This window comes from Scyliorhinus canicula, chromosome 3 (assembly GCF_902713615.1).
Source record: "Scyliorhinus canicula chromosome 3, sScyCan1.1, whole genome shotgun sequence".
Classification (NCBI taxonomy): domain Eukaryota; kingdom Metazoa; phylum Chordata; class Chondrichthyes; order Carcharhiniformes; family Scyliorhinidae; genus Scyliorhinus; species Scyliorhinus canicula.
In genome coordinates, this window is record NC_052148.1 from 275,026,465 (window position 1) to 275,052,838 (window position 26,374).

Genomic DNA, 26,374 nt, shown 5'->3' on the forward strand with positions numbered 1-26,374 from the left:
TGGGGGCTCCGATCGGGTTGGAAGAGATAGTGGAGGGTCTGAGGGCCAGGCAGAAGGGTAAGGCCCCGGGGCCGGATGGGTACCCAGTGGAGTTCTATGAAAGGTTCTCTGGGATATTGGGGCCGGTGTTGATGAGGATGTTCAATGAGGCAAGGGAGAGAGGGGTGCTGCCCCCGACGATGTCACAGGCCACGATTTCACTGATTCTGAAGCGGGACAAGGACCCGGAGCCGTCTGGGTCCTACAGGCCGATATCCCTGTTGAATGTGGACGCCAAATTGCTGGCCAAAATTTTGTCCTCTAGGATTGAGGATTGTGTTCCTGACGTTATTGGGGTGGACCAGACGGGTTTTGTTAAGGGAAGGCAGTTGGTGGCCAATGTGAGAAGGCTGTTAAACGTGATCATGATGCCCCGGGAGGTGGAGGTAGTGATCACAATGGACGCAGAGAAGGCTTTTGATCGAGTAGAATGGGATTATCTGTGGAAGGTACTGGGACGGTTCAGATTTGGGCGGGGCTTTATTGATTGGGTCAGGTTGCTGTATCAGGCTCCTGTGGCGAACGTACGGACGACTAGGACAACATCGGACTATTTTAGACTGCAGCGGGAGAACGAGACAAGGGTGCCTCCTCTCCCCACTGTTGTTCACGTTAGCCATAGAGCCGTTGGCAATTGCACTGAGAGCTTCAAAGGGCTGGTCCGGGGGGGGGGGGGGGGGGGGGGGGGGGGGGGGGGGGGGTGGAACACAGAGTCTCACTTTACGCAGACGACCTGCTCCTGTATCTGTCAGACCCAGCAGAGCGGATGGAAAAAATCATGAGGATTCCAGGGGAATTTGACTGGTTTTTGGGGTATAAACTAAATATGGGGAAAAGTGAGATGTTTGCGGTCCAGGGGAGGGGACAGGAGAGGCGACTGGGGGAATTGCCGTTTAGGGTGGTAGGGGGAAGCTTTAGGTATCTAGGCACCCAAGTGGCACGGAAATCGGAACGGTTGCACAAACTTAATCTGGCCCGACTAGTAGACGAAATGAAGGACGATTTTTGGAGGTGGGACGCGCTCCCGTTGTCACTGGCTGGGAGGGTGCAGACGGTGAAGATGATGGTCCTTTCGAGATTCCTGTTTGTGTTTCAGTGTCTCCACATCTTTATTCCGCGGTCCTTTTTCAAACAGGTCAATAAGGTGATCTCTGGCTTTGTATGGGCCAACCTGACCCAGTCAATAAACCTGAGGAAGGAGTTGCACTCCGAAAGGTCGTGTTTGAAACAATCCTGTTGGACTTTAACCTGGTGTTGTAAGACGTCTTACTTTGTATGGGCGGGTAAGACCCTGCGAGTAAAAAAGGGGATGCTTGAGCGGCGCATATAGCCATGATCAGGAAGTGGGTGGTGGTGGTTGGGCGGGTGGGGGGAGAGAGAGAGAGAGTGTGAGAGTGAGAGTGAGAGAGAGAGAGAGAGAGAGAGAGAGGAGAGAGAGAGAGAGAGAGAGAGAGAGAGAGAGAGAGGAGAGAGAGAGAGAGAGAGAGAGAGAGAGAGAGAGAGAGAGAGAGAGGAGAGAGAGAGAGAGAGACGAGAGAGAGAGAGAGAGAGAGGTCGGCATGGGAGCGTATGGAGACGGCTCCATGTAAGGGCACCAGTTTGGGAGCGTTGATAACGGCGCCTCTGCCGATCCCGCCGGCACGGTACTCCACCAGCCCTGTGGTGGTGGCGACCCTGAGAGTCTGGGGGCAATGGAGGAAACATGTGAGAGCGGAGGGAGCATCGGTCTGGTCTCCAATCTGTAATAATCACCGGTTTGCCCCGGGAAGGATGTACGGGGGGCTTCGGGGATGTCAGAGAGCAGAGATTGAGAGGATGGGGGATATGTTTATAGAGGAGATTTCCTAGCTTGAGGGAGCTGGAGGAGAAATTTGGATTGGGCGAGGGGGACACAAATTTAGATAACTGCAGGTGCGGGACTTCCTCCGAAGGCAGGTCTCAACCTTCCTGCTCCTACCACCAAGGGGGATACAGGACAGGGTAGTTTCCAGTGTGTGGGTAGTTTCCAGTGTGTGGGTGGGAGAAGGGAAGGTCTCCGATATCTATAAGGAGCTCATGGGGTCAGAGGATATGCAGACTGATGAGCTGAAGTGCAAGTGGGAGGAGGAGTTGGGAGGTGAGATAGAGGATGTTCTCTGGGCGGATACACTGAGTAGAGACAACGCGTCCATAACATGTGCCAGGCTCAGCCTGATACAATTCAAGGTCGTTCACTGGGCTCACATGACAGTGGCCCGGATGAGCAGGTTCTTTGGGGTAGAAGACGTGTGTAAATTGTGCAGGAGGACCAGCGGACCATGTCCACATGTTTTGGGCATGTCCGAAGCTTAGGGGATTTTGGCTGGGTTTGCAGATGTCATGTCCACGGTGTTAAAAACAAGGGTGGCACCGAGTCCAGAGGTGGCGATTTTCGGGGTGTCGGAAGATCCGGGAATCCGGGAGGAGAAAGAGACAGACATTCTGGCCTTTGCTTCTCTGGTAGCCCGGAGATGGATACTATTAGCTTGGAGGGACTCAAAGCCCCCGAAGTCGGAGACCTGGCTATCGGACATGGCTAGCTTTCTCTGTTTGGAGAAAATCAAGTTCGCCCTGAGAGGGTCAATGTTAGGGTTCGCCCGGAGGTGGCAACCGTTCGTCAACTTCTTTGTGCAAAATTAATCGTCAGCAGAAGGTGGGTTTGGGGGGGGGGGGGGGACCTGTAAGGGAGGGAGACGGCTTTTGCACTATGTTTCTAGATTCATGTACATTGTTTATTTTCTTGTTGTTCTAAAACCAAAAATACTCCATAAAATGTTTATTAAAAAAAAACTAGCAAAGATCAGAAATTAATAAAACAATGTTTTAAGTTTACTTTTCCCAAAAGTCGTGACCATTAAGACAACATGAAATATTGTTGAAGAGATAACTTCCAAAGAAAAGTTAAGAATAATGGGTTTAAAGACAAAAGAGAAAGAAAATATTTAAAGAAAGGTTGAAAGCAGGATTGGGGGGGAAAGGATGAAGAGTATGCTGTGTGACATCAAATGAGGGGGGATCTTATAGAAACATATAAAATTATGAAGGGAATAGATAGGATAGATGCGGGCAGGTTGTTTCCACTGGCGGGTGACAGCAGAACTAGGGGGCATAGCCTCAAAATAAGGGGAAGTAGATTTAGGACTGAGTTTAGGAGGAACTTCTTCACCCAAAGGGTTGTGAATCTATGGAATTCCTTGACCAGTGAAGCAGGTGAGGCTCCTTCATTAAATGTTTTTAAGATAGAGATAGATAGTTTTTTGAAGAATAAAGGGATTAAGGGTTATGGTGTTCGGGCCGGAAAGTGGAGCTGAGTCCACAAAAGATCAGCCATGATCTCATTGAATGGCGGAGCAGGCTCGAGGGGCCAGATGGCCGACACCTGCTCCTAGTTCTTATGTTCTTTGAAGTGAGCATCTCCAGCCAGCCAAGGGTAGTGTTTGTTTCTTCCAGAAAGCAAGGAGAGTGAGAGGGAAAGAGAAATCCTGTGAAATACCACCCCCCCCCCCCCCCAACCCACCCAATATAGCAACAGTGGATGCGCCTTGTGGTAATATTACTGAAATTCTTATAGTTTAAGAATCTATAGGGACTGTTGCGTGAAAAAGGGTACTTATTTATGAGTCTAGCTAATTGGAATCTTTTGAGAAATGTTATAAGACTAAATTTAACTGAGTAATTGAAATACTGTTTTTAAGTTTTCTTTTCTTGTTAATGAATGCTTTAGTTTAATATTTAAAAACCCAAAAGTGGTATTGGATTTTTTACTCCCGACTTCCCTGCACATAACTTCTGATAATAAGATGCGAATTGCAAATCGTTGCGATAGCCCAGCAATTAACATCTGCCATCCTAACACTGCTTTTATTAAAAGTTTGGAGATGACTGGTGATTTTGAAGGATGTTTAAAATGATGAAGGATGGTGTATGGATGGATATAAAAAAACTGCCTCCAAGGGCTGAGGGATCTAGAACAAAGGAACGTTTATTGTAAAATATAAGACATCAGGGACAGAGGTAAAGGGGGACTTTCTTTGTAAAAGAGAACATAGAACATAGAACAGTGCAGCACAGAACAGGCCCTTCGGCCCTCGATGTTGTGCTGAGCAATGATCACCCTACTCAAACTCACGTATCCACCCTACACCCGTAACCCAACAACTCCCCCTTAACCTTACTTTTTTTTAGGACACTATGGGCAATTTAGCATGGCCAATCCACCTAACCCGCACATCTTTGGACTGTGGGAGGAAACCGGAGCACCCGGAGGAAACCCACGCACACACGGGGAGGACGTGCAGACTCCACACCGACAGTGACCCAGCCGGGAATCGAACCTGGGACCCTGGAGCTGTGAAGCATTGATGCTAACCACTATGTTACCGTGCTGCCCAAGTTGAGATATACTACTGGAGTTTGTGTTCTGAAGCAGAGACTGGTGATTGAAGAGTTTGGGGTGGAGTGGGGAGTTAAGGGATATGAAAATAGGCAGACACTTGCTCGAGTTATTATTTTTATTCCTGTAGAGAACCATCCCAGAATGATTGGGTCAAACAGCCCGTTTCCATGCTGCAATTTATATGTAATATTCACCAAAAGCGACAGGATTTTGTCCTACAAATCAAGTTTGGCTCAAGATCTGATACTGTCAATGTTTGGAGGAATGAGAGTTTTCACCAAACTCTCAAACAACGCTGGGTTAAGTAGTGGCGAGTTTAAGCTAATTGTACAAAACTACAGTGGGGAGAAGAGGAGAATCTTTATTTTCAGCAGCAAGGTATGATCATTTGGAAAGTACTGCCTGAAAGCAAAGCAGATTCACCAGTAACTTTCAAAAAGAGAATTGAATCATTTCTTGAAAAGGAATCATTGTGTGGTTTTGGCAAAAGAGCAGGAGATTGGAATTAATTGAATAGATCTTTCAAACAGCCAGTACAGACACGATGGACTGAATGGCCTTCTTTCTGAGCTATCTGACTTTAGTGTGTTGCGGTCTGGAAATTGTGACAAGGATTTTAAGGATCTGAGACTTTCTCACAGATTATCAAAATCCCACAGTTTTCTGCTTTTTAATTTCTTACCATAATTCCCAATTCATCGCACAGGTTATAAAATTCATCTTGTTCATACACTCCTCCTCCCCACACCCTTAACGCATTCATATTGGCATCAACTGCTGACTGCAACAAGTTTTGCAATCTGTAAATTAAACGAGAGAAAAAAATGTCAAGTAGTAAGCAATGCACCAAATATGGAGTGCAAATCTGTCATGAGTAATTCTGAAAGTTCAGATTTCCACATGATCAAATGTTACTGCCTGTTCACTAAAGCTTCACCATTGATCACAATGATACTCAAACAGTGGAGTTTCCATGAATTGGTGGTGATGAAGTACCCCATCTGTGGCAAATACATACTGGAATGTCGCTGACAGCACTCCTAAGATTTACCAATATCCACACAAGTCATGAGAGAGGGACTCAAGAATCACATTCAATTAACATTCGACCATACATTAATTTGTATCAGCTGATCCTTCCTAAATTTACTTATTTTTCTTGCTGAATTATAATATCAGAGCTGTCCTCATTTTCAGCATCCAGAGTTATGGAACTTAACACTTACATTAATTTGGAGATCCAAATGGATATTCAGACTTCACATTAAAATGGTGCTCTTATTTTATTTAAAGATGGTATCCAACCTCATGTGCTGTGATAGAATCAGTGACCAGACGGGTTACTTACAGCTGAACATGAGCAATGCTTATTAACAAGTCTTACAATAGAGATAAATTTAAACGGTCAATGTGTGCATTAAGGCTTTTCGACAAAGATCACTTCTTTTGAAGTATCCAGAAATTGCAATTTGAACTGATTTCTATTTGTGTGCAAGAATTTGAAACTTGCAACTCAGTAATTCGCCACGCAATGGGGACATTGTTATATCTGAAGTTTAAAAACTTCCACATAATGGAAACTAAAGGCAAGGAACTCTGTACATAGCAGATTTTGAGCTGTGTTATTCTTCCTCTCTTGTTTAAACCATCAACAAACATCCAAACGTCCCATTAATATTTTCATAGAACAGGCAGTGCAGAAAGAGGCCATTCGGCCCATCGAGTCTGCACCGACCCACTTAAACCCCCTCTTTCACCCTATCCCCATAACCCCTCCTAACCTTTTTGGTCACTAAGGGAAATTTATCATAGCCAATCCACCTAATCTGCACGTCTTTGGACTGTGGGAGGAAACCGGAGCACCCGGAGGAAACCCACGCAGACACAGGGAGAACATGCAGACTCCGCACAGACAGTGACCCAGCGGGGAATCGAACCTGGGACTCTGGTGCTGTAAAGCCACAGTGCTGGCCACTTGTGCTTCCCAAAATAGATACAAACGTAAACAGATACAAACATCAGATCTGACAATTAAACTTATCTAATTATATACCCCCTTCAACATTGATTTAACCCAGGACAACTTCAGACTGGGATTTCAATCAGGTTTGATATGACTATATGTCTTCGGGTGACAATAAATAGATTTATGAAAATTACATACACAATAAATTATTCAGAGTTGAATTAGCAGTTAGCAGGATTGAGACCAAAGAAATCAAACCACAACACACTGGTCTGGTTCACACAGAAGACACTTCCACAACTCTAATTCAATGTGTGGTAAATAAAGCATCTATTCTGGCTTTTATTTACATGATTTAATTCTCTATGTACTTGTGCTATGATATAAAAATAGACACAGTCACTACAGTGGGCTGGTTTAGCTCACTGGACTAAATCACTGGCTTTTAAAGCAGACCAAGCAGGCCAGCAGCACAGTTTGATTCCAGTACCAGCCTCCCCGGACAGGTGGAATGTGGCGACTAGGGGCTTTTCACAGTAACTTCATTGAAGCCTACTCGTGACAATAAGCGATTTTCATTTTTCATTTTAATGCACATCTCGGAACTGTCAAAACTTAATAATAATAATACTTACACATCAAATGTCACTCTGTCCAGAAAGGCATCTGCAGGAATCCAGTTTGAACCCTTGAGGAATATTGGGACTCCATTTATCTTAAATAAAAGCTTAGTCCTGGAGATCCTGATACTGCCTCTTGTATCAGTTCCACTGTTCGGAAATAAATCTATTGTAAACAGGAAACGGTACAAACTTTGAGCTGATAGGAAAAGGGGAATAAAATAACTTACAATCACAGCATCGAAATTAAATGATGGTTTCAAAATATTTTTTTTATGCCTATTAGAATCTAAATGATAGCCATGATTCCCTGGAATATGAATATAGTCTACTGATTTATAAAGAAAACTGTTAGAAGCTGACCTTGTCGACAAAATGCTTTAATGTCCATGAGAAAATTGTATGCAATGAGCCATTAAAAGTTACTCCTTTATCACAGGATGTGGACGTCGCTGGTAAGGCCAGCATTTTATTATTCATCTCCAATTGCCCTTGAGAAGGTGATGGTGATCTGCCTTCATGGCCACAAGCAAGTGGTTGTTGTGTCATTTCAGAGGCAACTATATTGCTGTGGGTCACATTGGATGGTATCATAGAATTTAAAGTGCAGAAGGAGGTCATTCAGCCCATCGAGTCTGCACCGGCTCTTGGAAAGAGCGCCCTACCCAAACCTATCCCCATAACCCAGTAACCCCACTGAGACTGGGAAAGGATGGTAATTTCCTTCCTAAAGGACATTAATGAACCAAATAGGCTTTTGCGATAATCCTGTTGTTTCATACTCACCATTAATTTCTTTACAAGATTTTATTTAATTAACTGAATTTAAATTACCCGGCTGGGTGAAGCAAATGGTGGGGTCTGAATTCATGTCTCTGGATCATTCAACCAATGTTCTTATTACTAGCCCAGTAATATATAGCCACTAATGCTTCCGTACCCTGTATAAAATAAATTATTAATGCCTAATTTAACTCATAGCCTTTAATTCTTTTAGCTGATGTAGCCACTGTAGCCACCTAAAATGGACACTGAACTAAACAAAATGGAGAATCGCTAAGACTGCAGGGAAAAAACAGTTTAGCCAAGGCAAGCAGCCTGCAAACACTCATTAGCATTTTGCAAGCAGCAAAACCAGTTTCTGGCCAGGTGGAAGATCTCAAACCAAAGGTGATAATGGCAGAACGTTTTACATACTAATGAGGCAGTCCAGATCTAGGGACACACAATGGCAACATTTGGGTTTGAATAAGATACTTGAGTGGATGTCCAGACAGAGCGGCACCAGAAGTATCCACTATAGAAACCGCCCCCACTATCAAGAGAGACCCTCACATTGGAGGAATTCAAAAGATATCGATTGGAAGCGATCCAATCGATACCTGAAGGTAAAGCCCGCCCAGGAAAAGGCAAGGACATTGGGGACCCCTATAAAAGTAGACCCCCACACATGGTCCTGTCTGTTGTTTCGTGCTCCGGCTTTGACCAAGAACTTCGAATTGTATCCTGACTCCAGCCGTTGAGCACCAGCCGCCGAACCGTAAGTGCCAATACGACGCTCGCTACGCGAACCAGGCCCGCTAGACCCCCAGTGACCAGCACGCTTTCTGAAGGTTGCAGACCAAGACCGGGACGAAGGCCTCGCTCCCTGACCTTGCCTGTTCCTGTTTAGTTAAGTATTCTGATTGCTTAGTTTAGTCATAGCTTAGTCCCTTAGCGTGTGCATGCGTATTTATTATAATTGTATAATAAATATTGATCGTTTGGAACTTACTAATCGGTGTATCGTTTTATTACTTTGAACCTGACCTTGGAATATTTGTGAGGTGTCTATACGGCATCTGGCGACTCCTGAGCTGAAAATACATACACAGAGCCTAGTAGTGTTAAGCACACGGCCTTTAACGGAGGCAAGTTAATACACTCCAATAAAAGCGTTTTACACCCATAGCAAAACGTGCAACACTGACAACTTGATGGTCAAGACACAAGAAATGTGAATTGTTTTCTCTTCTTCATGGAGGCAAGGGAACAGATTTTCTTTTAAAGTATAATTAGTGTGGCAGCACGGTGGTGCAGTGGTTAGCACTGCTGCCTCATGGCACCGAGGTCCCAGGTTCTATCCAGGCCCTGAGTCACTGTCTGTGTGGAGTTTGCACATTCTTCCCGTGTCTGCGTGGGTTTCACCCCAACAACTCAAAGATGTGCAGGGTAGGTGGATTGGTCACGCTAAATTGGTCATTGCCATTAATTGGGAAAATAATTAATTGGGTACTTTCAATTTTAAAAAACATATAATTAGTGATGAAAAATATGACATTTTAAAATGGTTTTCATACTTTTTGGGGGGGGGGGGGGATGCTCGTAAAAAATTTTAAATTTGTCAACCTGTGCATTTTTTAAATAAACATAAACATAGTTAAAAATGACTGACCATAATAGACTTTTCGATGTAGTGTTCTCTGCTGATAGTGAAAGTAACAGTCATGTTGTAACCAGTCTGATTGCCATGTCCATTGGGCCACCAGAGATCAACAGAAGCATCCTGAAAAATAATAAAGTCCCAATAAATGATGCATTACTTCCATCTTTATACACAAGTTCATTGTGAAGATTAAGCACAACATAAATCTTACACTTGCTAAAATTGTAATTAACCTTTTCATGGTAACTTGATTGCACTGCTAATGTAAGCCTACTTGTGACAATAAAGATTATTATTATAAGCAAACAATTGAACAAGAAGGCATGGAAGGCATGGAAGGGCGAAATGTTTGTCTTGAGCACACTTGGGTACAAAGTTTCATGAGCCAAGAGTAACTTAGTTGGGATCTTGAGCAGGTGCCTGCAATGGAGAGTAGCAAAGAAACAGGCCATTCAGCCCAACTAGTGTGTGCTGGTATATGTTCTCCACATGGGCCCTCTCCCATCCCTCTTCATCGAACCCCATCACCAATTCCTTCTATTCTTTTCTTTTTCACTCACTTACCCAGTTTCCTCTGAAATGCAACTACACTTTTCAACCAAACCACTCGCTGTGGGAGCAAGTTCCACACTCTGGTTTCTCCAAATGTCTGGCTGGATTCATTGACAACAATCTTATATTTAGGAAGAGCTCCCGCCGGTGGCCGCGAGTCACGGCGATTTCGGGGAAATCCCCGAGTTTCGACGCACCCCCCGACTACCGTCGGCCTTTGGGGCCGTCGCGAGCAGCCAGTGGGGCCGGTTTAAAAACCGGGGAAGAACCCCGCGCGGGTGTTGGGGCGGAGGGGGCTGAGGTCCTGGGCCCAGCGTGGTGTTGGGGCCAGAGCAGCGGGAGCGGAGCTACGAGGCGGCCGAGGAGGCAGGCCCGAGTCCAGGACACCATGTAAGGGCGGTGTCCCACAACGGATGGCTCCCACCTAGGAGGAAGAAAGGCGGCTGGAACCTGGTCCCAGGGGAGTTCTGGATGAGTACAGAGGGGAAAGGAAGAGAGCTGGAAGATTTAAAGAAATTTAAAGAAGTTTGGTGAAGTTTTTTTTTTCATCCCCTTTGTCTTTAAAAAAAGAAAAATTCAGATTGATGAAGGACAGAAGGGTGGAGGGAGAGAGAGGAGAAGAGAAAGAAAGTGAAAAACAATAAGCTACTAAAGGATGTGAAAAGCAGCGTCGAAGAAAGGAAGGAAACGCGGGGTCGCCGCTGAAGGAGAAGACAAATAAAAGTGGTGATAGGATGGCGGAAGCCGAACTGCAAAGCGGGGCCGCACTATTCTCGATGGAGAAGGTGACTGAGGAGATGGCGGGGGAGCTAGAAAAACAGTTTGCGAGGCACATGGAGGCCTGGAAAAAGGAGACAGCGGCCGCATTGAAGTTACTGGTGGAGGAGGCAATCGCCCCGATAATTGCCCCGTTGAAGGTGACGGTGGCAAAGGCATTGGCCGAGGTGAGAGAACAGGGCGAGAAGATGAAAGATGTGGAGGAAGCCATGTCACGACACAGCGACCAGGTCACCTCGATGGGAGATGGGTTGCGGAGGGCTGTGGAGATTAATAGAGGTCTCCGAGCAAAGCTGGAAGACTTGGAAAACCGCTCAAGGCGGCATAATTTGAGAATTGTGGGCTTGCCCGAAGGAACAGAGGGCCCAAGGCCAACACAATACTTCGCTAAGAAGTTGGCGGAGCTGATGGGGGAGGGTGAGAGCCCCTCCCAGTACGAGCTAGACCGAGCCCATCGGTCATTAAGGCCAAAGCCCAAAGTGAACGAGCCGCCAAGAGCAGTAATTATCTGCTTCCATAAGTTTGGCATGAAGGAGAAGGTGTTAAACTGGGCGAAGCAGAAGCGGGAGATACTATGGGATGGTACTACGGTCCGGATCTACCAGGACTTGACGGTGGAGTTGGCAAAAAGACGAGCGGCGTTTGGGCGAGTGAAGGTGACGTTGTACAAGAAGGGGGTACGGTTTGGTATGGTGTACCCAGCGAGGTTGAGGGTAACGTATAACGCCAAAGACTTTTATTTTGAGACAGCGGATGCGGCTGAGACGTTCGTGAAGGCAGAAGGCTTGGGACAGACATGAAGAGCAGAGCTGGAAGAGAGACTGTGGACTGTGTTTGAACAGCCGGAAAATGTATAAATGTTATAACTTTCTTTTTACGGATTTGTATTGTAATGTACTTCTCTTTGTATTGTTATAGAGTGTAAGTTAATGGTGGGTTGATGGGCGTTCTGTGTTGCGATGGTTAATTGTTATGTGAGTGAATTGTATGGGTTGGATTGTTGGGTTTGGTTTTTTTTTCTGGGACTGGGTGGAAGGGGATGATATGTCTTGGCGGGGGGGAGCCACCCGCACTAGCTAGCTAAAGTCAGTCAGCTAGTGAACGGAGGTGAGAGGAGAGGAGTGCTGCGGACATTGGAGCCTGGATAGCAGGCGTCAATGGGACTACAAGGCGAGCGAGGAAGGGTTGGATGCTGGGGGATGTTGTTTCTGGGGGAAAGGTAGGGAGGGTTTTCAGGAGGGGGGGGGAGGGGTTCGGTTAACAATGGACAGGGGCGGGTCAGGCTTATTGGGGGGGGGGGGGGGGTGAGAGAGACCCCCAGTAAGGATAGTTACGTGGAACGTAAGAGAGCTAGGAGGTCCGGTCAAGAGGTCAAGGGTGCTTGCGCATCTGCAGGAGACTCACTTGAGGGTGAAGGACCAGGTGAGACTTAAAAAGGGCTGGGTTAGCCAAGTGTTTCACTCTGGATTTGATGGAAGGGCTCAAGGGGTAGCAGTGTTGGTCAGCAAAAGGGTACGTTTCCAGATGGAGAAGGTGGTGGCAGATCAGGGGGGTAGATATGTGATTGTGGCAGGGGCGCTGGACGGGAGATTAGTGGCGCTGGTAAGTGTATACGGTCCCAACTGGGACGATGCGGGATTTGCGAGGAAGGTGTTTGGGGCCATTCCTGACTTGGACACACACAAACTGATTGTGGGGGGGGTGGGACTGGAACCTGTTGCAGGAGCCAAGGTTGGGCAGGTCACGGCCGCGCTCGCTGGTCCCATCAGGGGGGGGGCGAAGGCGCTGGCTGGGCTAATGGTGGAAATGGGAGGGGTGGACCCTTGGATGTTCCTGCACCCAGGGGAACGGGAGTACTCGTTTTTCTCAGCAGTCCATAGGGTATACTCACGGATCGACTTTTTTGTGGTGGGAAAGGTTTTGCTGGCTGGAGTCAAGGGGTCGGAATACTCTGCAATTGCTGTGTCAGATCATGCGCCACATTGGGTGGATATGGTGCTGGAGAAGGGGGTAGCACAGAGGCCGGGGTGGAAACTGGATGTGGGGCTTTTGGGGAACCAAGTATTCTGTGAAAAAATTGAAAAGGTAATTAAGGAATATGTAAGATTCAACTGTACGGGTGAGGTGTCAATGGCAGTTGTCCTGGAGGCTCTAAAGGCGGTGGTGAGGGGTGAGGTAATTTCCTTTAAGGCCAGGGTGGACAAAGAGGCGAGGTTGGAGCGCCAGACGCTAATAGATGAAATGTTGGAGGCAAATAGGAGTTATGTGGAGGATGGGGACACAGGGAAAGAGGAAGGAACTACAGGCGAGCTTCGACCGACTATCCACCAGGAAGGCGGTGCGCCAACTGAGGCGAGCGAGGGGTGCAGTTTATGAGTATGGAGACATGGAGTATGTTAGCAGGTCAGCTCCAGAGGGAGGCAGCAGCAAGGAAAATTCTTCAGGTAAGGGATAGGGCCGGGAAGTTGGTGATGGCTCCGGAGCTGATTAACAAGGTTTCTGAAGAATTCTACGAGAGGTTGTACAGGTCAGAGCCACCCGGGGGAGACCGTGAGATGCGGGAATTTCTGGTTGGGTTGGAGAACCCGAGGCTAGGGGAGGGGGACAGGGCTACATTAGAAGGAGCAATACTGGAGCAGGAGATAAAAGACGCGATTGGGAGGATGCAGTCGGGGAAGGTGGCAGGGCCGGATGGGTTTCCGGTGGAATATCATAACAAAGTTAAGGATAAGTTGGCACCCCTGATGGTGGGGATGTTTGAAGAGGAGATAGGGAAGGGAGTGCTGCCACAAACCTTGGGGCAGGCATCGATTTCACAGCTGCTTAAAAAGGATAAGGATCCGACGGAGTGTGGGTCGTATCGGCCCATATCACTTCTGAATGTGGGCGCAAGAGTATTGGTGAGGGTACTGGCGGGTAGGCTGGAGGGGTGCCTCCCGAAGGTGAGGATCAGGCAGGGTTCGTGAAAGGGAGGCAGCTGTTTTTGAATATTAGGAGGGTTTTGAACGTCGTTATGGCACCGGCGAAGGGGAAGGAAACAGAGGTGGTGGTGGCACTGGACGCCGAGAAGGCGTTTGATCGGGTAGAATGGGGGTACCTGATGGGATTGGACAAAGATTTGTGACTGGGTAAAGGTACTATATAAGGAGCCGAAGGCGAGTGTCCGCACAAACAATGTCAGTTCGAGATACTTCTCTCTCCACCGTGGGACGAGACAGGGATGTCCTATGTCCCCCCTGCTGTTTGCGCTCGCGATTGAGCCGTTGGCCATCGCATTAAGACGTTCGGGAGCATGGAAAGGAATAGCGAGGGGGGGGATAGAGCATAGGGTGTCCTTGTATGCCGAAGACTTGCGGGGGGGGGCCCCGCTAATCACGTTCATATGTTTTGGTCCTGTCCAAAGCTTGGGGAGTACTGGAAGGAGGTGTTTAGGGTAATTTCCAAGGTGGTGCATGTGAAGCTGGACCCGGGTCCCCGGGAGGCCATATTCGGGGTGTCGGACCAGCCAGGGTTGGAAACGGGTGCGGAGGCAGATATCATAGCCTTCGCCTCATTGATCGCCCGAAGGCGGATCCTGCTGGGATGGAGAGCAGCCTCTCCACCCTGTGCCCTGGCGTGGGGCGGGGGGACCTGTTGGAATACTTGACCCTTGAGAAGGTTAAGTTTGAACTGAGGGGAAGGATGGAGGGGTTCTACAATTCATGGGCATTATTCATTATGCACTTTCAAGAACTGGATAACATTGAACATTAGTTGGGGGGGAGGGGGGGGGGGTGGCTATGGGTAATCCCTGATTCCTTTTTTTCTTTGTCATTTGTTTATGTTAACATGCGGGCTGATGTCTGAGCACGGTGGGTGGGAGGATGGGATCGTTGTTACTGTTATGGGGTTTGAGATATTTGTTGTTGGTTATTGATTGTTGTTGGGTGTAAATTCGGGAGAAAAATTGTGAAAAAGGAGAATAAAAATATTTATTTAAAAAAAACAATCTTATATTTATGACCCCTAATATTGAACTACCATGCCCCTCCCACCCCGCCCCACCGTAACAACTGAAAATGTTCTCTGTGTTCATCTATAATTTTTAAATGATGACCAATCACAGGATACATGCTCCTGTCATGAAGGAGTGCCAAAGATGCAAGTTAACCTTTGTATAAATTCACTTTTATATAGCTATCCGTTACCATTTGAAAAATCAGTAAATAAAATAATATATAATCAATGCAGGACGAAGAGGCTTTGTTATATCACCTGTCATCCCAGCCCCTCTGAGGGGCTGCACGTTATCCAAGGCAGCCTCACCATCAGTACAGTCTGTCACAGGCGGTCCAACAGAATACACCTAGCACCCCCAATCCTCACCCCCGACCCTTCTTCCTCACACTTTCCCAGATAAACCATTCCTTTTTTTTTAAATTTAGAGTACCCAATTAATTTTTTCCAATTAAGGGGCAATTTAGCGTGGCCAATCCACCTACCCTGCACATCTTTGGGTTGTGGGGGCGAAACCCACGTAAACACGGGGTGAATGTGCAAACTCCACACGGACAGTGACCCAGAGCCGGGATCAAACCCGGGACCTCGCCGCCGTGAGGCAGCAGTGCTAACCACTAGGCCACCGTGCTGCCCCACCCAGATAAGTCACTCCTGCTTTTGGAATGCTTCAGGGTTTGAAACTACAGAAGGTCCTGCTTGGCCACGCTAGTCCTCTCAAAAGCTACAGAAATTAGCTAGTCAGAGAGAGAAGAAACCAAAGCAAAGGCTGTCTTCACAGGCAGCCATGCATCGTCACAGGTAGCCGTGCATCGTCACAGGTAGCCGTGCATCGTCACAGGCAGCCGTGCATCGTCTTAACCAGCCGTGCATCGTCACAGGCAGCCGTGCATCGTCACAGTAGCCGTGCATCGCCACAGGCAGCTGTGCATCGTCACAGGCAACCGTGCATCGCAACAGGTAGTCGTGCATGGTCACAGGCAACCGTGCATCATCACAGTAGCTGTGCATCGTCACAGGCAGCCGTGCGTCGCCACAGGTAGCCGTGCGTCGCCACAGGCAGCCGTGCGTCACCACAGGCAGCCGTGCATCGTCACAGGCAGCCGTGCATCGTCACAGGCAGCCGTGCATCGCCACAGGCAGCCGTGCATCGCCACAGGCAGCCGTGCATCGTCACAGGCAGCCGTGCATCGTCACAGTAGCTGTGCATTGCCACAGGCAGCCGTGCATCGCCACAGGCAGCCGTGCATCGTCATAGTAGCCGTGCATCGCCACAGGCAGCCGTGCATCGTCTCAGGTAGCCGTGCATCATCACAGGCAGCCGTGCATCGTCTCAGGTAGCCGTGCATCGGCACAGGCAGCCGTGCATCGCCACAGGCAGCAGTGCGTCGTCACAGGCAGCCGTGCGTCGCCACAGGGAGCCGTGCATCGTCACAGGCAGCCGTGCATCGTCACAGGCAGCCGTGCATCTTCACAGCAGCTGTGCATCGCCACAGGCAGCCGTGCATCGCCACAGGCAGCCGTGCATCGTCACAGGCAGCCGTGCATCGTCACAACCAGCCGTGCATCATCACAACCAGTCGTGCAACGTCACAGCCAGCCGTGCATCGCCACAGGCAGCCGTGCATCGCTACAGCCAGCCGTGCAACGTCACAGGTAGCCGTGCATCGTCACAATCAGCCGAGCATCGTCAGAGCAGCCGTGCATCGCCACAGGCAGCCGTGCATCGCTACAGCCAGCCGTGCATCGTCACAACCAGCCGTGCATCGTCACAATCAGCCGAGCATCGTCAGAGCAGCCGTGCATCGCCACAGGCAGCCGTGCGTCGTCACAGTAGGCGTGCATGGTCACAGGCAGCCGTGCATCGTCACAGGCAGCCGTGCATCGTCACAGTCAGCTGTGCGTCGCCACGGGCAGCCGTGCATCGCCACAGGTAGCCGTGCATCGCCACAACCAGCCGTGCATCGCCACAACCAGCCGTGCATCGTCACAACCAGCCGTGCATCGTCAGAGGCAGCCGTGCATCGCCACAACCAGCCGTGCATCGCCACAACCAGCCGTGCATCGTCACAGGCAGCCGTGCATCGTCACAGGCAGCCGTGCATCGTCACAGGCAGCCGTGCATCGTCACAGGCAGCCGTGCATCGTCACAGTAGCTGTGCATCGCCACAGGCAGCTGTGCATCATCACAACCAGCCGTGCATCGTCACAACCAGCCGTGCATCGTCACAGGCAGCCGTGCATAGTCACAGGCAGCCGTGCATCGTCACAGGCAGCCGTGCATCGTCACAGGCAGCCGTGCATCGCCACAGGCAGCTGTGCATCATCACAACCAGCCGTGCATCGTCACAACCAGCCGTGCATCGTCACAGGCAGCCGTGCGTCGTCACAGGCAGCCGTGCATCGCCACAGGCAGCCGTGCATCGTCACAACCAGCCGTGCTTCGTCACAGGCAGCCGTGCATCGTCACAGGCAGCTGTGCATCGTCACAACCAGCCGTGCATCGTCACAGGCAGCCGTGCATCGTCACAGTAGCTGTGCATCGTCACAACCAGCCGTGCAGCTGATCAATGGAGACTGAAGTTTCACCGTGCAAAAATGAAAATGTGTCAAATGATTGGTCTGCAAAGCTTTGTGATGGAACACATTAAAATCTGTTACTGATGCTGTTATATTTCTTCCATGATGTGGAGATGCCGGCGTTGGGCTGGGTTGAGCACAGTAAGAAGTCCAACATGTTTGTTTCAAACACGAGCTTTCGGAGCACTGCTCCTTCCTCAGGAGCTGCGCTCCGAAAGCTAGTGATTCGAAACAAACCTGTTGGACTTTAACCTGGTGTTGTAAGACTTTTACTATATTTCTTCCAGGCAGTAATAAATACGGTCTGTGAAAGAGCAGCTTGGACCATTTGGTGACCTTGCAGCACAGACATAATGAGCAATGCCACAGACTGTCACACGCTGCACCCTGTGTGTCGCTGCAGATCAACTTAAGCAGATTCCAGATCACAGTTCTATCCCAAAACCCACCAGAAGACACCAGTCTAACAACCATTCTGCACAAATATAGAATCAGTCTGCACACCTGTAATAGCCACTCACTGATTATGGAGGGGCTGGAATTACCACTGTCCCACATCCAATGACCAAACTTGGTGGTCTGGTAGAGACACATGAAGATCACTGGACTCACTCGCAACTCAAGGATGATTAATCACAGAATTTACAGTGCAGAAGGAGGCCATTCGGCCCATCAAGTCAGCACTGGCTCTTGGAAAGAGCACCCTACCCAAGGTCAACACCTCCACCCTATCCCCATAACCCAGTAACCCCACCCAACACTAAGGGCAATTTTGGACACTAAAGGCAATTTTGCATGGCCAATCCACCTAACCTGCACATCTTTGGACTGTGGGGAGAAACCGGAGCACCCGGAGGAAACCCACGCACACACGGGGAGGATGTGCAGACTCCGCACAGACAGTGACCCAAGCCGGGAATCGAACCTGGGACCCTGGAGCTGTGAAGCCATTGTGCTATCCAGAATGCTACCGTGCTGCCCTTTAAGAGGCATCAATGCCATGGGCTTACCATCTCCTTCTCAAGAGCAATTAGGGAAGGCAACAAATGCAGGCCTTGCCAGCAATGCCCACTTTCGGTACAAATAATAGATGAAAAAAGTGAAATGTTATGACTCCTCTGGGAGATGAGCATGTACCTCCAATTGTGACATCTGTAATAGGCTGGACTAATGCTTGGTCTACTGTAGTTCATTTTGTAAGATGCAATGGAAACAGGGGTGGCACGGAGGCACAATGGTTAGCACTGCTGCTTTGCAGCGTCAAGGACCGATTCCAGCCTTGGGTGACTGTGTGGAGTTTGCACATTCTCCCCAAATCTTCCTGGGATTCATCCGGGTGCTCTGGTTTCCTCCCACAGTCCAAAGATGTGTAGGTTAGGTGGGGCTACGGGGACAGAGCGGGGGAGTAGGTCTGGGTGAGGTGCTCTTACAAAGGGTCGGGGCAGTTCTGATGGGCCGAATGGCCTCCTTCTGCACTGTGGAATCTATGGATTATTCATCCGGTGAGGAACATGGTTAAAATGCTCCAAAATCTTCAAACTTTTACCAACATTATGGCTAGATATTTTGGAGGAAGAATACAGTCAATCATAAAATGTTTTAGTCAATGTATAGATGAGATAGTTCGGTCACGGCGCCGAGGACCCGGTTCGAAATTGGTCCTGGGTCACCGTCCGTGTGGGGTTTGCACATTTCCCCATGTCTGCGTGGGTCTTATCCCCACAACCCAAAGATGTGCAAGGTAGGTGGATTGGCCACGCTAAATTGCACCTCAATTGGAAAAAAAAAATTGGGTACTCTAAATTTATTTTTTTTAAATATATTGATCTGACAATACCTTCCAGAATGTAAGAAAGGTAAGAAAACTGTTGGGGAAAAAAGTATAGAAGACAATATCCCTTTGCAATCTGCCAGTTGTGGGGCGAGAGCAACATCTGATTTATACATGCAGAATGAATTAGTAATGAATAGTATTTCACTTGAATTATTTTCTGTCCATCCGATTGGATGGAAAATATTTCACGACAAATAGGATCAAACACACTCAGCAAATCCAAGCTTCAGTCATCCAATAACCATTTGCAGATATATCAGTGATGAAGGTTATTTATTTAACAGAAAGATTTACTTTGCTAAGTCACACTTCTGATAATAAAAAGACCTCTCACCTGATTAATGTCCAGTTTGACTTTACTTCTGCTGTCTTCTCTGTTCTCAAGAATTATTTTGTAAGATTGTTGTGTTTGTAAAGTTGGAATGTTAACCATCAGCTCACCTTCAATAGGCTTCGGGAAAACAACATCAAAAAAGCTCTCTGCTTCCACAGACCACGCCCGTGTTTTCTCATCTAAAGATAAAAAGAAACGCTCTTTAAATTCCAACAACTTTCCAATAATTCAAACAGATTTGAACATTCACGCGGCCCTTGACTTAGTTCACCTTTTGAACATCCCTTTGCATTTCACTGGCTGCGTGGATTTTACATGAATCACTTTAGATAAGAAAGTGTAAATCCTTCTAAAGAGGAAAACCCGAGGTTAGTCTAGGAGGCATGGAATTGGATTGGCCATCAAGAATAAACAAATGAATCATAATCCTCCGTCTACAACTTGCCAAGAACCAGTAGGTAACGGACACGAGTGCCTACTCCCCAACTCTTGATGCCAATGATGAACCCAAAGAAGGCTTCTACTCCACCCTGGACTCGAGACTCTCCAACATGCCGAAGGAAGCTAAGATCATTCTCCTTGGGGACTTCAAAACCAGAGAGGAAAGATCTCCCAAATCTGGAAAGGAACTTTCGGAAAGGAAGGAGGTGGGAATTGCAACTCCAAAGGGGTTCTGCTCGCCAAAAGCACGGAGCACCAGCTTGTTATCATTAACACACTGTTCAAGACTTCCTGGAGACATCCACAATCAGAGCACTGGCACATGTTCGACTTTGCCACTGTCCGGTCCAGAGACCAAAAGGATTCCCTCATCCTAAAGTGATGGATTCACCAAGGATCTGCAAGTTTGCAGCCATGGAGCTCAGGGAGTTGTCCATCCCTGTCTGTGTCTGGGCGACGCCGGCGAGCACATGGGCAATGGCGCCAATGCCCTCAGCAATGGCCTGCTGAGACTGGGCCACAGCCTGCAGGGACAGGACCATGGCGTTCAGCGCCTCTGCCATCTGCCGCTGGCTCTGGCTCATGGCGTCCTGTGAGAGGACAGCCATGTCCTGGGCCACAGACGCCACCTGCACGGAAAGCCCCAGGCCTTGCATACTGTTCCCCATGTCTGACACCGTCGCACCCATTGCCGCCACCACGGACGCCACCCGTGCAGTTTCGGCCTGGGTGGCACGCATGACAGGCATCACTCCCAGCTCCTGGACGCGGGTGGACTCCTCCACCTTCGATCATCCCTGGTTCGGTGACTGCATCGGGTCTATGGGTGGGTGTGGTAACTCCAGGAGCCCGGGACCCATCTGGGCGGCAGATGTTTGCTTGCGCCAGGATGCCCTCCGACCTCCCGGCCCCTCTGCTGCTCCTACCTCCACCTGCTGTACCGGTACGGCTGTGTTGTGCGCACCAGTGAGCATACCAGAAGCCTCATCACTAAAGTGCCCAACCGAGGTGAGTGTCTCTGCGATGGTGGAGGGTGTTGGAGACAGCAGTGGCGTGGTGTCGTGAGCATTGTCCGACCCAGAATCCATGGTCCCCTGGGGTGGCGGTTTGTGTCCACCCGTCCGCTGTGTGTCACTATCCTGTCTTCCAGTCTCATGTGTGGTAGGTGTCCTGGGTATGGCTGTCCTGGGGAGGGCTGTCCTGGGGAGGGCTGTCCTGGGGAGGGATGTCCTGGGGAGGGATGTCCTGGGGAGGGATGTCCTTGGGAGGGCTGTCCTGGGGAGGGCTGTCCTGGGGAGGGCTGTCCTGGGGAGGGATGCCCTGGGGAGGGCTGTCCTGGGGAGGGCTGTCCTGGGGAGGGCTGTCCTGGGGAGGGCTGTCCTGGGGAGGGCTGTCCTGGGGAGGGATGTCCTGGGGAGGGATGTCCTGGGGAGGGATGTCCTGGGGAGGGCTGTCCTGGGGAGGGCTGTCCTGGGGAGGGCTGTCCTGGGGAGGGATGCCCTGGGGAGGGCTGTCCTGGGGAGGGCTGTCCTGGGGAGGGCTGTCCTGGGGAGGGCTGTCCTGGGGAGGGCTGTCCTGGGGAGGGATGTCCTGGGGAGGGCTGTCCTGGGGAGGGATGTCCTGGGGAGGGATGTCCTGGGGAGGGATGTCCTGGGGGCTGTCCTGGGGAGGGCTGTCCTGGGGAGGGCTGTCCTGGGGAGGGCTGTCCTGGGGAGGGCTGTCCTGGGGAGGGATGTCCTGGGGAGGGATGTCCTGGGGAGGGATGTCCTGGGGAGGGATGTCCTGGGGAGGGATGTCCTGGGTAGGGCTGTCCTGGGGAGGGCTGTCCTGGGGAGGGATGTCCTGGGGAGGGATGTCCTGGGGAGGGCTGTCCTGGGGAGGGATGTCCTGGGGAGGGATGTCCTGGGGAGGGATGTCCTGGCTCGGCTGCGACAGGGGCCTGTGGCTGCTCCCTCGTCGCTGGGTGTCACACGCCTGTGTTGCCACAGTCGCACGAGACGGGGGTGTCGTCACCGTGTTGCTCCGGGCCTGTCCCCGTCTTGTGGCCATCCTGGGGCGTCCTGCGGGCGGTTGGCATCCGCGGGGACGGGTGCCTTGACGTTTGGTCCTGCAATACACAATACAGCAGCAGCATGGTTAGACACTCGGGTGGTGATCGGGGGAAATGGGGGATATTGGGGATGGGGGATATTGGAGAGGGGGGTTATGGGGGAGGGGGGTTATGGGGGTGGGGGATATGGGGGTGGGGGATATGGGGGAGGGGGGATATGGGGGAGGGGGGATATGGGGGAGGGGGGTTATGGGGATATGGGGGTGGGGGATATGGGGAGGGGGGATATGGGGGAGGGGGGATATGGGGGAGGGGGGATATGGGGGTGGGGGGATATTGGGGAGGGGGGTTATGGGGAAATGGGGGAGGGGGGATATGGGGGAGGGGGTATATGGGGGAGGGGGGTTATGGGGGAGGGGGGTTATGGGGAAATGGGGGAGGGGGGATATTGGGGAGGGGGGATATTGGGGAGGGGGGATATTGGGGAGGGGGGTTATGGGGGAGGGGGGTTATGGGGAAATGGGGGAGGGGGGATATGGGGGTGGGGGATATGGGGGAGGGGGGATATGGGGGAGGGGGGATATGGGGGAGGGGGGATATGGGGGAGGGGGGATATGGGGGAGGGGGGATATGGGGGAGGGGGGATATGGGGGTGGGGGATATGGGGGAGGGGGATATAGGGGAATAGGGACGGCCGTGGGGGGTCTCACTTGGTGGTGCGCCCCCGACCTCTGCATCGGCAACCTCCCGGTCCTCGGGTCCGCCTGCCAGTTCCAGGGCCGTCTCCTCATGAACGGTGAGTGGTCTCTCATCAGCTGTGCCCTCACCGGTCCTCTCACACTCCCTGTTGTTGTGTGCGTGCTTCTCCTGTGGGGGGGGTGGGTGGGTGGCAGGGATAAAGGGCAACAGTGTTAGGCAGGGATATACATGCAGGCCAGCGGTTGTGCGTATATTGGCATAGGTACGGGGGGGGGGGGGGGTACTCACCCTGGCTGCCCTGGCGAGGTCATTCACCCTCTTCTGTCACTGGGTGCCTGTCCTTGGTGTTACAGCCACAGAGCTGACAGCCTCTGCCACCTCCCTCCACAGGCGCCGGCTGAGGCGTGGGGCAAGCCTGCGCCTCTGTCCGGGGTATAGGGCCTCCCTCCCCTGCTGCGTCCCGTAGCGCCTCGATGTCGCGCTCCTGGAACCTCGGGGCTCCGCGATGGGCGGCTATCCTGTCGGGTCTCCGGTGGGCGGAAGCGCCGTCTTTTGAGCTGTGCGCCGCCCGGTGTCATTGACGCCACGCGTCCGCGCGGGTGGCGCCGTCACGAATGGCATCACGCCGCTTCTAGCCCATTCCGGGCCGGGGAATTTGCGCCGTTTGGAAAGGCCCCACGCTGGAGTGATCTGCATGGTTTTTGGCGCCAGGTTCCGGCCATCGTGCCGATTATCGGAAAATCCCACCCACAGAGTTTCTGAAGTGGACAATCATACTCGTTAGCGAGTGATTGCCGAAGAAGGAGGAAAATAAGTTCTAATTCACCTTTTGAGCACCTCTTTGAAGAGGATGCAGAGATGCTTCAGTGTGATTTGGACAAGTTGAGTGAGTGGGCAAACAAATGGCAGATGCAGTATAATTTGGATAAATGAGTGGTTTTAAACTTTGGTACCAAAAAGATGAAGACAGATTGTTATCCCACAAGTCCCGAAAGACGTGCTTGTTAGGTCATTTGGACATTCTGAATTCTCCCTCCGTGTACCCGAAGACGTGTTGGAGTGTGACGACTAGGGGCTTTTCACAGTAACTTCATTGCAGTGTTAATGTAAGCCTACTTGTGACACTAATAAAGATTATTATATCCTTCCATTTCACTGGATGCGTTGGACTTCACATAAGTGAAGATTAGAAAGTGTAAATCTCACTTTGCACAATCAGGATAATACCAATTCGTCCAAATTTATGTAGTATTTCGTATCAAAATTTTCTGATGCAGAAACATTGCATGGAGAAGGATGAAGGGCGACTTGATAGAGGTTTATAAGATGATATGGGGAATAGATAGAGTAGATAGTCAGAGACTTTTTCCCCGGGTGAAACAAATCATTACAAGGGGGCATGAATTTAAGGTGAATGGTGGAAGATATAAGGGGGGATGTACGAGGTAGGTTCTTTACCCAGAGAGTAGTGGGGGCATGGAATGCACTGCCTGTGGAAGTAGTTGAGTCGGAAACATTAGGGACCTTCAAGCGGCTATTGGATAGGTACATGGATTACGGTAGAATGATGGGGTGTAGATTAATTTGTTCTTAATCTAGGACAAAAGTTCGGCACAACATCGTGGGCCGAAGGACCTGTTCTGTGCTGTATTTTTCTATGTTCTATGTTAACAGATCAAATTTGTATAACTAACAATCTTTAATTACAAATGATTCAATGAAGAAGTTAAAACTATGCAGGTTATTAATTGTATATTCAGCAGTTTAAATTATAAATAATCTAAAGAACGTGTTTAAAATGCACCAGGTTTTATAAAATAGTGAAAATTTCTTTCCTCAGTCCTGAAAGATCAGCAAATGAACTAAGAGAGAGGTTAGTGAAATTGATTTCACCCTATGTCCCTCTATGTTCTTGGCCGATATCGATTGACTATATAACTCATTAAACCCCACCGGTTTTACACCCGGGTTATTGGACAGTCATATTTTGAAATGTATACTGGGTTTATCTCCATTGATCTCAGCTTCTTGGACATTCTGCTAATTCAGTTGGTTGAGTCCAGCATTGGAACAGCTCAACTCACAGTTCACGTCGTCTCGACGTCTGAATCTTATAAAGCACTGGTTGCAAATGCAGCTTTCGCATTTAAATTACATTGCATGTTCTGGCTGGTTAAAGTGTCAGGAGATTAGCTGGTTACTGTAGCTTCCTTATCAACTACTAATGTTAGATTCACAGATACTTTACACCTGCCAAGGAGACACACCGCTGTCTATTTCAACCTTCATTTGAAATGAGAAAACTGAGCATAAAAGGACCTTTGATGTTTACCTACTCTGGACAGAATGTTGGAAGTGAAAGTACAATCAAAAGGCCACCAGTTTCGGGAGCAACCACTTCATTTTTTTTCACTTGGCTTATACGTTGTCAAGGAAGTAGTTCGGTATTAAGAGCAGTAAAAGGTATGGTACCGTAAACTGCTTGGAAACTGGTCAAGTCACTGTAAAATTATACAAACACATGTATAATCTCCACCTGGGAAATGGCCAGGCAACCTGGGCTTTCTGCCCAGAGATCTACTTTGCATACTAACCCTGATAGACTCAACACCAACTCACAGAAGAGCAGCAGTAAACCAGTGGTAACAGATCACAAACCACAACGCGAGGATAGAATTTTACTAACTTCCTGCTTGCCTCTCTGCAGAGTGAGTCAGCCCATAGTCAGCAGTAACCCCTGCAGCACATCCCCTCGCTGCCTTATCACTATGCTTAATACTTACATAATTATATTGTTAGTGTGCAGCGTGTTGTGAGCACAAGGGCTCATTTATGGCTGCACAGTACAGGGGGAAGCTTTACCTGCCTGAAGCACAGATCAGGGGAAATTGTGGGGATTATGCCTCTAATCGCTCCAGATCTAATCCGGATGACTCCCAGATAGTGGCATTTAATTTGTCGTTTGTAAAAACGAACTCACTGAAATTGGTGTTTACACACACATTTTAGTTTCAGCTACTGTCTCTTTTTATAATTTACTTCTTCAAATTTAAAAAGTAATTTAAAAACGGAACAAAGGAGTTTAGATTGGATTGGATTGGATTGGATTGGATTTGTTTATTGTCACGTGTACCGAGGTACAGTGAAAAGTATTTTTCTGCGAGCAGCTCAACAGATCATTCAGTACATGGGAAGAAAAGGGAATTAAACAGAATTCAAGAAAATACATAATAGGGCAAACAAGATATACAATGTAACTACATAGACACCAGCATCGGATGAAGCATACAGGGTGTAGTGTTAATGAGGTCAGTCAATAAGAGGGTTATTTAGGAGTCTGGTGACGGTGGGGAAGAAGCTGTTTTTGAGTCTGTTCGTGCGTGTTCTCAGACTTCTGTATCTCCTGCCCGATGGAAGAAGTTGGAAGAGTGAGTAAGCCGGGTGGGAGGGATCCTTGATTATGCTGCCCGCTTTCCCCCAGCAGCGTGAGGTGTCGATGGAGTCCATGGATGGGAGGCAGGTTTGTGAGATGGACTGGGCGGTATTCACGACTCTCTGAAGTTCCTTGCGGTCCTGGGCCGAGCAGTTGCCATACCAGGCTGTGATGTAGCCCGATAGGATGCTTTCTATGGTGCATCTGTAAAAGT

General features: G+C 49.4%; 1 protein-coding gene across 1 annotated transcript in view; it reads right to left on the reverse strand.

Moving 5' to 3' along the window:
* Nucleotides 1–26,374, reverse strand: part of manba (mannosidase, beta A, lysosomal) — a 125,061-nt gene that overhangs the window by 45,759 nt on the left and 52,928 nt on the right. The window contains 5 exon segments of the mRNA XM_038792894.1: nt 5,136–5,253; nt 7,055–7,139; nt 7,142–7,205; nt 9,474–9,584; nt 19,538–19,716. Coding sequence (XP_038648822.1) covers nt 5,136–5,253; nt 7,055–7,139; nt 7,142–7,205; nt 9,474–9,584; nt 19,538–19,716 — 557 coding nt within the window.